The sequence below is a fragment of the Manis pentadactyla genome, chromosome 16, assembly GCF_030020395.1.
Source record: "Manis pentadactyla isolate mManPen7 chromosome 16, mManPen7.hap1, whole genome shotgun sequence".
Lineage (NCBI taxonomy): Eukaryota > Metazoa > Chordata > Mammalia > Pholidota > Manidae > Manis > Manis pentadactyla.
The window spans coordinates 20865818-20879175 of NC_080034.1; the positions used below are offsets into that span (position 1 = coordinate 20865818).

Below are 13358 nucleotides of genomic sequence, written 5' to 3' on the forward strand. Positions count from 1 at the left end.
AGGGAGCCTTTAGGGGTCTCCGATGATCAATTTTGTGACCTACTTCATCCCTGTGCCTGAGGTTGGCCCCAAATCCAGGAAATGTGGAGATCTTTCTGAGTACCTCAGTATGTAAGGGAAAAAAATCCCAGCATCACTATATGGAAAGGCCCCAAGAAATCATAATTCTCAGGAGCTGAGTGTGGCTCACCTAAGCAAGCCATCCAGGGAGTGGCAGAACGAAGCTGGAATGGGCTCCTTCTGCCCCAGGGCAGGTCCAGAGAGGCAGGCGGATGGGTGTAGGAGGCCCATCGCCTCGGCACACCCTGGGCATGTGGCCTTGGGCAAGTTACTTAACCTCTCTGGGCTTCCATTTCCTCGGGGCTGATAATAGTACCTGCTGCAGAAGTTTGTGATGATTAAATTAAAAATCCAGGAGAGGGTGTAGACCATTGCCTGCCAACTAGTAATTGCTCCATAAAGAGCGATTGTTCCTGTCATCAGTCTTCCGTGCAATCTCGGGCTGCCTCCACCACGTAGCTCCTACTACCAAGCCGGAGGTCTGAACTCTGAGATTTAGGGACAGAGGCATCTGTGGAATTTGCTCCCCTTGCTAATCTGGGAAAGTAAACAAATCATTTCTGTTCAACCTGAGAGGAGCCTCCAGGGATGTGTGAGGTCATGGTGCACTGCAGTTTCGTGTGAGGGCACAGCATGCTGGATGGAGGGAGAGTCGGCAGCCCAGGTGGGGCAAGGAGGTGGCTTCCTGTGGGCTGAGTGTGGAGGCGAAGGAGAAGGAAGTCAGGAGCCAGGAGGTGCCTGGGCGTGGGCACTTGGCATGTGAAGGGAGCTTAGAAGGCCAGGAAGGGTGATGTGATGTGGGCCTGTACACTGGAAAGGAAGAGGGCTCAGAGCCTATGAAAAGAGCCATTTTCTGTGCCCCTCCGGAAGGGCCTCTCACTGGGGATTTCCTACACAGGGCTCCGGGCCTTGGCTGCCTTCCCAGAGAAAGGTGGTGTTTGTCATGGGCAGCTTGCACACTGCCAGGCTTTAGTTTAGTGATGAAGGGTGCCCACTCCCGTCTCTGGCACTGCAGGGCTCCTGAGCCTTGTTCAGCTGGGAACAAAATGCTCTTTGCTTGAACCACACACTTCAGATGTCTCAATACAAGACAGGGACTCTGAGGTCAGGGCAGAAGTGAAATAGAGGCGAATAGAAGCTATGAGAAATGCTGGAGTAAGGGGACGTGAGGGCCGCCAAGGGCGTGCCCTAAAGACTGACAGAGGGGGCCATTTCAAGGAAAAGGCTTTTGTGTGGCCCCAAGACTGCTGGCCAACCCTAGGGCACTGGTCATGCTAGCTTGGCTACTCAAGAGAGCCCAGTGCGCTCTTAGGAAGAACCCCCTGGGAGAGAATTTCAGAATTTAAAAAAAAAGCACATTAACTCCCTTTTCCTCTTTTTCCCAACCCCAATCAAAACCTACAGTGTATGCTATTGAAAAACCGAATCTCAGAAGCAGCGTGCACTTTCTGACAGCATCTGCCAAGATTTCCGAGGCTGAGAGAAACAAACGTGTTCCATTTTCATGCCGTATAATGAGTAGATGGAGTCCCCACACACCTGTTCAGGCAAGACGATGATGATGGTATTACTAGAGGATTTGTGCTGCAAATATACTATTTCTCTCCTACCCCTGCCCATAACCAGCCTCACTTCCTCTTTCCTCTTCTCTCTTTACTGTCCCGTGTCTCCCTTCCTCTTGTGTTTACTTTTTTGCTCCCACTTTTCCTCTTCTCTCCTCATTTCTTTCTTCATCTCACTGCTCTGCCCAGCTTGCAGAAAACTGTGGGACGAAGTGAGGAATTCCCGTCATGTCAGGAGGAGGGGCTGCTGGGAGGGCACCGTGGCCAGGGGCTGGCTGCCGGAGGTCAGAACAGGAGTGTGTGCCTTTGGGTCCCTTATCAGAGTCCTGGCGCTTCCTACTGTAAAGGGCCCTCTCCCCTCTCGTCCCTCAGTCTAGTCAGAGAAACCTCTGGACCTCCCCATGCTCAACCTCATCAGCAAAGAATCAGGAGAGAGAGCAATGTGACCAGCTAGTGCCTGCCAAAGAAACAACAGATGGAAAGAGTTTAATGTATTTAACATCCAGGAATATTTTGCATCAGAACTGGACAGGTTCTGGATACAAAATTGATTTATAAAGGAATGAAATTTTAATGTTGGAATGTAAACACAGAGAGTCAGAATATGGGGATGAATTTCAGGATCAGAGGGAGTCCTCCTTGATTTGTGTTTCTCAGATGATTTGTTTTTGTCAACAAATACTCACTTAATACTTACTGTGTGGCAGGGACTGAGCTGGTTAGTAAGGCACAAGATGGAAAGCTGTGATTCGTGTCTCTCAGGGCCTTAAAGTCTACCCCAAGGCTAAATTCTACCCAACTTAAATATAGCTTTGGTCTTAAACATATTTCCTTTGTGGAAGCAGCATCCCCTTGGGTCCCTCTCACTGTATCTTGGGCACCAATATAAAGATGGAATGGTGTGGAAACCTGCATATTGATCCATTAATCCATCCACCCATCCATCTTTCCAGTACTTCATTCATCCATCCATCCATCCACTCATCTTCCTACCTACCCATCCAACCATCCACCCATCCACCTTTCCACTCATCCATCCATCATCCACCTGCCCATCCATCCATCCATCCATCCATCCATCCACCCATGACCCTTCCAAGCATGCAGAAGGCCAGTTATCAGCTCAGCTGGGAAGCAGGCACACCTAAACAATCACGGTGGTAGGGAGCTGTGCAAGGGCAGACCCCAGTATTTGCATTTAGTGTCCATGTCTGACAATTCACAACTAAATTGTTTCTGAACACTAGACTATGATCAGAGAAACAGATATAGGATGAATTTCAAGGACTGGTAACAAAAATTCATAGGGAGATGCTTAAATTTAATTAAGATAGTATATACCCTTCTCCCCCATCCAGGAGAGAGTGGCTCAGGGAAGACAGCACAGTTCATGTAAACCTTCTTTCCCTGGAGATCCTGCTGTAGAGCATTTTTTTCAATGTGATGACCCACGGCATCACGGAGGAGCCCCTCTGATAACTACTGCACTGTCCTTAACTATAAAAGTATGAAGGCTAATAAGCCTTTTTTGTGGGCAGTTTAAGTTCCCAATCTAGTTTCCAGTGAAAGATGCCCCCAAATTGGAGAACTCAGTGGAAATCAACTAAAACCATTCCCCCACTCCCCAAATGTATTTCAGTATTTTTCTGGCTGTGGGAATTCCAACTGAAATTTACTCATTTCTAATGTCAATTTGAGTTGTGTCTCTTTGTAGAAATGCCCCTCCCCCCCCTTTTCTCTCTGAATATGGCCCATTCATTAGTAGTCTGCAATCAATCTTTCTCTAGCCAAATGAGAGTTGGAAAGAGGAAACAGGGCAGTGGTTAGAGCCTTGCGCTGTCAGGAGTCCTGCTTCCCACGTTCTACTCTGCCACTGAGTCACTAGCTGACACTGGGCAAGTGGGGAGTGGATATGTGATCCTTAAGGTAGTTTCAAATACCTGGAATCTTAATTCCACTCACTCTCGTGCTTCAAATATTTAATACCTGGAGCTGATCATTTTTAACATACTGCTTCTCTACAGAAAAACAATCAAGACCTAATCGTGATACGATATGGAACAAAAAATAAGAACAGCATTTTGCACTGTTTCACTGTTTAAAATTTTAAATACAAATAAAAGCTGCTAGTGATCACACAGAAAGAATTAAAGTAATGAGTTCTGTTTCTTCCTCTTACTTCACTGTGCTATCATTGTTTGTTGCCAATTTGCAGTTCAGACAAGCTTCTAAACTGGAAATGGGACTTGGCGCTGGAAACGAGCTCCACGATTCCACCTGGACATGAACCTACTTGAAACTAATCTGTGCATCTGAGACCCCCTATATTAGGGCTCGGTTGTATGTATGAGAGCTAGTAGGATTAACTTGCATGTAGAACTCAAGGTTTATGAAAAGATAAATAATAAAATGTATTATGTTGGAACTTAACATGTATCTATTATTAAGACTTAACAGCAACTACAACAACTGAGTAAAACTTAAACCAAAAGATTTGGGGGTAAGTATTTTTACCACTAACATTGTTTTGAATTGCCAATTTAGTCACTTTTGTCATTTAAAAATTTATTCTGAAATAACTTCAGATTTACAGGAGAGTTGCAAAAATAGTATAGCGAGTCCTCATAAACTCTTCACCTAGCTTCTATAACCATGGTACATTTATTAAAACACAGACATTAACAATTAACAAACCACAGACTTGATTTGGATTTCGGTAGTCTTTTCACTAATGTCTTTTTTCTGCTCCACAGTTTAATCCAGAACACCGCATTGCATTTAGAGGTTTATCATTGTTTTAAAATTCTTTACAGATCCTGCAACCCTTAGTGCCTTATGGCTCCCATCCCCCTGCTCTTGGCCCATTACTGACTCCACTCAAGTGCTGTGGTTTTGGGGGCAAGGAGATCTGATGGCTGTGAAGTCTCATCCTTTGCAAAAGGTAGTGCTGAGCCTCTGGTGCTAATAAGCTGGTCTCTGCCAGAGCATGAACAATCCACTGTCAGGCTGGAGAAACTTCAGCCAGACACTCTGACAGTGACCATTAGAGGCGTGACATTTGCAAGGATCATGTGCCTACTGTACAGAAACAGAAAGCAAGGCTCATTTGGGAGCAAAATTCTTATGTGCCCTGTGAGGCAAAGAGGCTAAAATACAGAGAATAAAAAAAAAAGCCCTGAAAAAAACTCATGGTGCACTATCTACTGGATTGTCTCCTCCACACCAATTCTCCCCGTTGTCCTTGCCTTTGGAATTTTAATTTTGTTCAGGTAAGGGGTAGCCAGGATCTTCAAAGGAGGCTGGAAATCTTCTCAGCCCCTCTGAGGATGACTTCCTGGTGAGGTTAAACCAATCATGTCAGTTCCACTTGCTTTGCCAATGACTGGTTTAGGAATGGGCATATCAATGTAATTCTGGACAATGAAGCATGAAGGGAAGTCTGGGTCTCCTGGGGAAGTTTTCTTCACTCTTCAAAATGCCCCTCTCCTTCTTGTCTGAATTTTGGGTCTCAATGAATGAAGGATAGAATGCGTGGAGCTGATGCAGCCACTTTGTAACCATAAGGGACAAGTCAGTGATAAAAGCAAACACAGAGTGGCAAAGTAGGAGGATAGTGAGCACTCTAGTCTTCCATGAATCACTCATGCCTGGGAATGAACTGTTTCTGGACTTCTTGTTATGTGAGAAAATACATTTTCCATTTGTTGGGGATAGTGGTCACATTCATACCAGCCATGACAGCAGTATCTCTCATTCAATCATTCATTCAACCAACATTTGATGACAATACACCATGTGGGGCTCTTGTGCTTAGTACTGTTGGAATATGAGAACAAATGTCTGGTTCCTGCTCTGAAGAGTAACACCAATCAAAGGAGGATAAAACTCAGAGACAAATACACTGATTACAGGAAATCCTACCACTACCTGACTGCTATGCACAAGGTATAGTGTGTACACCTCTAGCCTAGTGCCCCGAAGACAGCTTTTTGAAGGAAGAGGTACATGCTTTTAAGCTCTAAGGATGGCTACCTTTTAGGTAAAGGGACATGGAACAAGGGCCTTATGAGGTGAACAAAAGACACAGAGATTGAAGACCACAGGGTTTGTACTGGAAAGGGGCTATTCCAATTTAGTTAAGAGTTGGTGTGGCAGAGATATGACAGCCATGATGGGACAGGTGGAGAGAGGCAGAGGGTGGCATGCTTTAGGAAGTCTGAAAGCCTGCAGCTGGTCCTGCTGTGCTGCCCCAGTTTGAGTTCTGTTTCAGCTACCCATTAATTACATGGCCCAGAACAGACACAAGAAGGGGTTGGTAATAACTGTTTTGCCTCCCAGACAGGGCAACTGTAAAGTAAAATGTAAATGTGAGACGTTATTATCTCCATACATCTGGATGTAACTGTATATTCACTCATTCTTAGGTCCTTGCCCCAGCCTCAGAGAAGTTTTCTTTCTTTCTTTTGTTGTTGGAGCTAGCCTCTAAACTTTGGTTTCATCAACGATCTCCTGTATTTCTAGTATTTTCACTATTTCCTTCTCTCTTGAGTAGTTCTTCTGTCTCCAAATATGCTCCAATCTCGAAAAATAAATATAATTTAAAGATCCTTCCCTGAATCCTATATCCTGCAAGACACTATCCATTTCTCCTTTCTCACCAAGCTTCTTAAAAGAGTTATCTACTTTCTCACCTCCTTTTCTCATCCCCTCCTCACTGTCAATTAAGCGCACTCCAATGGGCTTTCGGAGGCCGTAAAGCCTGCACGGAAGGGCTTTGTCTCGTTCTCAGCCTGCCTGATTTAGTCATAGCTCCCCCACCTCACCCTTTCCTCTTCCTCCACATCCCTTCTCAGTCTTGGGGTTCCCTGGGATTCTTTGGACTTCGGGTTTATTTTCACTCAGCACAATCTTTCAGGAACACTTACTTAACTTAATGGCTTCAACAGTCCCATTGCAGCTGAACTACAAACACCTTTAATCCTCCCCTTTATCCAGTCCAGCAACTTCCAATTGACCTGTTGAAGAGTCAGGTTGGATGTCCCGTGACACCTCAAACCAGTTTGTTCATAGCTGAGGCTATCTTCTCTTCCTCTCTTATACCCTCTGTTTCTCTGTTGTTTCACATACACATTTTAATGATCCCCCCTTTATTTATGTCATTGTAGCCTAAATTTGGGCTCCTCCAACTCCTGTATATCGTATATTAAGCAGTCACCAAATCCAATTAATTAACCCTTGGAATATCTCTGAAATAATTCACCTCTCCTTTATTCTTATTGCCATTATTCTTTCAGAAGTTTTCATTTTTTACTGGATGGTTGTAATAGTTTCTCAAGTGGTTTTTCTGACACCACACCATTTAAATCAGAATGATCTTTCATATTCCTCATAGTTCTCTCTTCTAAAGACAGATTTGGTCATATTTAAAGACTTCCTGTTCCTCCCTTTTGTTTGCAGAATAAAGTCACAACTCTTTTTCTTAAAAAAACTTTTTTTGGCTTTGTTGAGGTATAATTGACAAAATTATAATATATTTAAAGTGCACAATGTATGATTTGATACACAGACTGAAAGTCATAATTCTTTATCATGGCATTCAAAACCCATTACAGATCAGCTTTGTCTTAACTCTCCAAAATTCATCTCTTATTACTCTTCTGCATTTCCTGACAGTAAAATCCTACTAGATAAATGTCCTCCCAAGTGTTTTCTTCCCTATACCTTGGACCAAATTAAGTTTCCTCTTCTTTGCACTCATAGGGTATATATTTCAAGTTGTTCTCAGAGTCACTATCATACTGAATTGTAACGATGCCTGTCTCTTCTAAATGATTTTAAGCTCCAGCAGGGTTATTTGTTACCTCTTGCTGCATAATACATGACAACAAGATTTACTGACTTAAAGCAGCAAACATTAATTATCTCACCTTGTTGTGTGTCAGGAATTTGGGAGGGGCTTACCTGCCGGGTTCTGGCTCAGGGTCTCTCTCTTGAGGTTGCAGTCCAGAGGTCAGTCAGGGTTGTAGTCATCTGAAGGCTTGACAGGGGCTGGAGGATCTGCTTCCAAGACGGCTCACTCACATGCCTGGCAAGTTAGTGCCAGTTGTTGGTAGGAAGTCCTGGTTCTGTGCCACGTGGACCTGTCCATAAAGCTATTTGAGTATTCTCACAACTGTAGCTGACTTCTCTCAGGGAAAGTGACCCAAGACAAAAGAGAGAAGAGAAAACTAAAATGCATGTTATGATCTAGTCTTAGAAGTCACAAACCATCACTGATGCCATATTCTGTTTTGTTGGAACTGAGTAGGAAGTCCAGGGCATACTCAAGGGAGAGAGAGGGAATTCTCTTGTCACCTCTTGAAGGGGAGAGTATAAAAAAAATTTGAAGACATATTTTAAAACCATCACAAACGGGTCTTATCTTTCTTTCTCTAGTAACTGGCATGGCACCTGGCACTGAATAGTTGCTCAATAGATAGTTCTAATGGAATGACATGTTAAAGCGGGAGGTATCAGAGGCAGGGTATCCATGGGTAGTGTGGGTCAGGTGGAGGTGGGAGTTGGTGGGAGAGATTCTGAGGTAAGAATTCATAGGACTCCATGACTGATTGGATCAGAGGGGTTGGGAAGATCCATTTGCGGTCGAGAGGGTTTGAAACCAGGACTTAAGAGATGGCTGAAGTAGGTATCTAGTACTTCCTCCATGGAAGTTGACAACATCCCTCCTTTTGCAAGAAATTCTCACCACAATATCCTCTACAAGTGGTCATGGGGAAACTTCACGAGGGAACTATTAAGTTGAGCCGTCTCAAATGCTGATAGTCTACTTTTGATGTATAAAGACACCAGTATCATAGGGTCCAATCACATAGATGTGGCTGCAGTTTGAAAACCTGAACTCCTTTTCGCAGATGGAAAATCGACATGTTCCTGAGTTCTTGATCTTTCTATTTCCTGAAAGACAAAGGTCCAACTTTAAGAAACTTTAATTAACTCTGGGAGTTAAATGAGATTTAGTCCAATAGAGCTGTTGCTTTTCCTTAAGTCAGGTAAAGCAATTAAAGACCAAAGACTGCATGCTAAACCCTGAAGAGTAATAAACTTAAGATGCCAACATTTATCCAGGAACTGTCTCTCACGCTTCACAGTGTCATCTTGAAGAAATCAGATTTACTGATAAGTGAAATAACTGGGGACGTAATAAAAAAGAAAATTGAAATTAAGTAGTTCTTTGTTCATTTTGTATTTGTGCACATCCAGAAAGTCATTAGATTCCTTCATTACTGGTGGGAATAAATCCAATATTTGCCAGTATAAGTTAATTTATTAAAAGCACTTTCTGTCCTTTCCAAGAGTATTTTTAAAACTTAATATTAAATAAATCTTTGAATGAGAAATTTCTTTTCTTCTTTTTCTTTATCAGTGTTTTGTTTTTCTACTTCTTCAGGTCATTTTGTATTGAAGGTAGACTTCGGGTAAGATGCGTAAAACTAATTTGTAGTAAGTAGCACCAGGGTCTCAAAAGTTAAAAGAGCAAAACTGCACCCATCCATCCACTCCTCCTTCAGAACACAAGCTCCAGAGGGCAGGGTCTCTTTCTGATAATTAGCTGCAAACGTCCAGCCTTGTGAACCGTGCCAAGCCCACTGCCAGCTCGCAGTAAATACTTAGTTAACCGTCCATTCGTTCATCATCCGTGCGGGGCGCTGAGGCCACAGCCCGCAAGCCCGGGAAAACCCGGCTGCCAGGCGCAGCCCCCGGCCGGCCCGCGGCCTCCCCGGCGCTTCCCTTCCGCGGAGGAAGGCGCGGGCCCGAGGAGTGGGAAATTCGGCCCACTTCCTGTCCCGGCAGGGCCGGGCGTCCGCGCTCCCCGCGGCCTGCTCCGCCCGCGCGGGGGACGGCCGGGCCCCAGCCCCGGAATCGCGGCGGCGCGCGGCTCCCGCGCGGGCGAGAGGTTCCGGACGGCGTGCGGCACCCCCGCCGGCCCCGCCCCCGGGCCCGCGCGCCGCCGGCGGCGAGAGGGTTAAGCGCGCGGGGGGCGGGGCCGGAGCGAGCCCTGCGCGCCGAGTGCGGGCCGCGGGCGGGGAGGGGGCTGCGGCCGGGGGCGGTTCCGGGCGGCGCGGCCGGGGGCGGGCGGAGGAAGGGGGCGGGCCTCCGAAGTTGTTGGACGCTAGGCCGGCGGGCCCGAGGGCGAGCGGGCTGCGGGCCGGCGGGCAGACCGGGCCGGGGCTGGAGAAGTTCGCGCGGCGGCTCGTGAGCGCAGGGTGCGGGCCCCGCCGGCCGTTGCGCGCCCGCTGCCATGGCCTTCCGCAGGAGGACGAAAAGTTACCCGCTCTTCAGCCAGGAGTTCGTCATCCACAACCATGCGGACATCGGCTTCTGCCTGGTGCTCTGCGTCCTCATCGGGCTGATGTTCGAGGTGAGTGGGACTGGGGAGGGGAGTGTCCCCTGTCGTGCGTCGCCCTGCGCACTTCTGCAGCTCCCCAGGGTCCTGGCCTGAGCTGGGGCGCCTGGCTGCTTTGTACGTTATCTGTACCCCACCTCCCCCCCCCGGCTTTATGCGGTGTACGACCCCTTGGCCTCCCAGACAGCCCAGAGGACACCACCTTCCATCTCCGCACCGTGCCAGCGGTGCCCTGATCTGCCGCCGCCTTGGTCCCCCACCAGATCCTGCGGCTTTCTCTGCAGCCCTGAGTCCTAAGTCGGGCCTCGAACCGACGCCGCGCTGCCACTCTGGCCCGAACAGTGGGGTTTCCTTTCTGGTGTCCGGGAACCATGCCCGGAGACTCCCGGACCCGCAGTCATTGCACAACTCCCCCAACCCGAGCGGTGGCTGCCAGCACTTCTGGGCTTTTCCAGTGGGATCGACCCCGACCCTGTTCCACCTCCCACCTGATTCTCTGGGTCTTTGCATCCTCAACTCTGGAACGTGCTCGGGTTGTTCACGTGTGGTTCTGGCCTCATTCCACCGGGCCCTTCTATCGTCTCCCCTACCCCCGCCCTTTTCTTGCTTTTGCCTAAAAGGCCAGTTTTCATGTACCCCTTATCACTCTGGAGACTGTTCCTTAGATCCATCTGTAGTGGACCCAGAGCTTTCCCCCCATTCCAGGTGCAAGGAGAGGGACGGGGATGCCCTCTGCTTGTAGGGGAAAGGTGATTCTCTCGTAGCTGTGGGGTGGTGGGGAGAGGATGGGCTGGGTAGGCCTCCCAGAACAGAGTTTTAGTAAGCCCACAGGGGGTCAGAATCCACCTGGGCCGATGGGAAGGATTCTCAACTCCTGAGAGAGAAAAAACATGATATTCCCAAGTGGGAAGAACTGGAGGAAGTTGAGTATAGGGTTTGCTGTGGTATATCTTGTCTCAAGAGAGGGATATGTGAGTGACGCTCCCCTCACTCTCACCCTCCGTGGTCTCTGGGGCAGCGCCTGTCCTGCCTTCAGGGTGGGGCTGCTTATCTGCATTCCCAGGGATGGGTTAGGAAGCTGTAACCATTTATAAACTGCCTTAGAGATGGAGGATTCCTAGCGTGACTAGTTTCTCCTGTATCCCTCTGTCCCTGGGTTCCCTGTCTCCTGTCTAAGGATGACAAGGGTCCTACTTGGCCGCTGAAGCTGCCCTCAAGCTGGGGACCTTGCTGTGGTGGCCATGTCAGGGTTGGGGGTGTGAATGTATCCCGGCTGGGCTTCAGGGTCTGTAGGAAATAAACCTGAGACTAGGATTAGGGTCTGCCCTTCAGGTTTTGCTCCTTTACTTCAATCCCTTCCTCCTTCCTGCCACCCCCCACAGCTCTCACTGTCTATTGGAAAGGTCTTTGTCAAGCCAGGGTCTTCCCTGTGTCCCAGTCCCTGCTCTGTCTCTGGTCTTGACTGAAACACTGACTACAGCCTCAGTTTCCCCATCATTAAAGAGGTTGTTAGTAAGAGCTGTCTTCCTCGCAGCATTACTGTAAGGTTTAACTGAGATCATGTAAGAAATAGCAGCCGTACCAAACTTGACAATGTGAAGGGCAGTCGCCTGCTCCTGTGATTATTTATCATAATAATAGCTTAAGTAGATAAGACTTTGTTTTGTCCAGCCCATACTGACAAAGTTTGTTTGCTGTCCTCACTGGAGGAGGCCTCGGACTGCTGTGTCCGTGTCACCAGTCTTGGAGGGTGTGGTTGGAAAGACACACGTGACCGCCGTAGACCTGACACGCTTTGCAGCCAGCGAAATCTCTTGCAGTCTTAGGGCTCTCTCTGCTGTGTTTCTGGCATTTGTTAAAGTTTGTGGCTCTACCTGCTGTATCTTAAAAGAGCCACCTAGCCTTTGCTCTGGATACCTCCTTCTTTCCCTGCCTCTAGTCTTGTGGAAAGTCCTATGCGTTAAGGTACACTTGAAGGTGCACTGAAGGTACGTTGTGGGATTTTTGGGGTGTGCTTGATCTGGGAGAAGCAGGGCTGTGCCCAGACCTCCCTTATGGAGAACACGTGTTCTGCTGTGCTAGGCACATGGCAGGTCCTCATTGTTTCTAACTTCCAACTGACTCTCCACAGAGGTAGGTGTTCTGGAGAAACTCAGGATTTTGGAACTCTGCGCTCCCCACCAAATGAGACAGAAAAGCTCAGTTACTTCAAGGGACCTTGGAGCAGCCCACGTGGGCGCCTTCCCATCTGGAGTGAAGCCAGGGGCGGCAAGCCTTGTAACCCAGCACAGACCTTACTAGCTACTTCTGAGGGTCTTCTGGTTCTCTGTCGGAGGGGTGGTGTGTATGTGCCTATATGTAAAGTTGCATGTGGTGAGGGGACAGTCCAGCATTTGATACACTTTTTCCTGGAAGTGAGGACAGAAGGAAGTGGAAAGCAAAGGGGCGCCTGGGAGAGGATGGCAGCCTCTTGGTTTCTAACTTGGGCAGGGCTAGGATTCCTTCATTCAGAAGCTGAGTCAGGGAAACTTAATTATAATTCTTCCCACAGGGAGAGACTCTCCTGGCCACTCCTCCTTCTGGGGTCCCCTGCCCAGCCCCTGCCAATGAGCTGGGCCCACCCTGGGCAGCCACAGCTCTTGCGTCTTTAACTGCCCTCTGGCTCATCCTGCCATGCCCCTTCCCCAATTCATTCACCAGCTTTAGGGGAGTTTCTGTTTCCCCTTGAGAGACCCCAGGACTTCAGTTCTTTCCCCTAGGAGAGGATGCTTCCAAATTCCTTCCCTTGGGATCATTTCCTTTTAGGAGCATTTCCTTTTAGGAGCACGCATCAGAGGGTGCCCCTCTCTCCTTTTGATTTAGTTTTGGGCCAGTCTTAGATTCTTTCCCCGTTTACAAGACAGAGGGGGCAGGTTCTACTCCCTGAACCCAGGTTTTCTTTCCGTCCTACAGGCTGCTGGGAATAGAGCTGTTCTGTGCAGCCACAGCACTTGGCTAAAAAATGTCAGGAATGTGGAGCTTTATTTTCCCCCTCCTTCCCTTCCAGCTTTCTCTTTCTTAACTCTGCTCTCGGAGAGGTGGTGTCAGGGGGAGTTTTCTACTCAACAGTGTGGTCCTTCAGTCCTGTCTTAGTTGGAGTCCGGCTTGACCTTCCTGCAGGGTGTGGGCGGCCAGTTGCGGGGGTGTGTGTGCGGGTCAGATTTGAAAGCAGCCCTGCCCTCCCCGCTCCCGTCGCTTTCCAGTGTCCTGTTCAGTGCCACGTTTCACACTGCAGCCCACAGGGGAAGAGGAAAACTCTCTCATTAGCAAATGGAGAACGAGAAAGAGGGGGC

At 48.0% G+C, this 13358-nt stretch overlaps 1 protein-coding gene and 1 long non-coding RNA gene across 6 annotated transcripts in view; one reads left to right on the forward strand and one right to left on the reverse strand.

Annotated features, from left to right (window-relative positions):
* LOC118927775 (uncharacterized) overlaps window positions 1–8022 on the reverse strand; it is a 29654-nt gene extending 21632 nt beyond the window's left edge. For both annotated transcript variants that reach the window (XR_008994430.1, XR_005030956.2), the window contains exon 1: window positions 7550–8022. This is a non-coding gene — a long non-coding RNA (uncharacterized LOC118927775). The remainder of the gene's footprint in view (window positions 1–7549) is intronic.
* A 1728-nt stretch (window positions 8023–9750) lies between these two features.
* Window positions 9751–13358, forward strand: part of TRAM2 (translocation associated membrane protein 2) — a 76406-nt gene continuing 72798 nt past the window's right edge. For 2 of the 4 annotated variants that reach the window (XM_036916388.2, XM_036916389.2), the window contains exon 1: window positions 9751–10041. Coding sequence is in view for 3 of the 4 variants with exons in the window: in XM_036916389.2 (XP_036772284.1) it covers window positions 9922–10041 (120 nt within the window). In the remaining variant the exon portion in view is untranslated. The remainder of the gene's footprint in view (window positions 10042–13358) is intronic. The other 2 variants (XM_036916387.2, XM_036916386.2) reach the window with 2 other exon arrangements.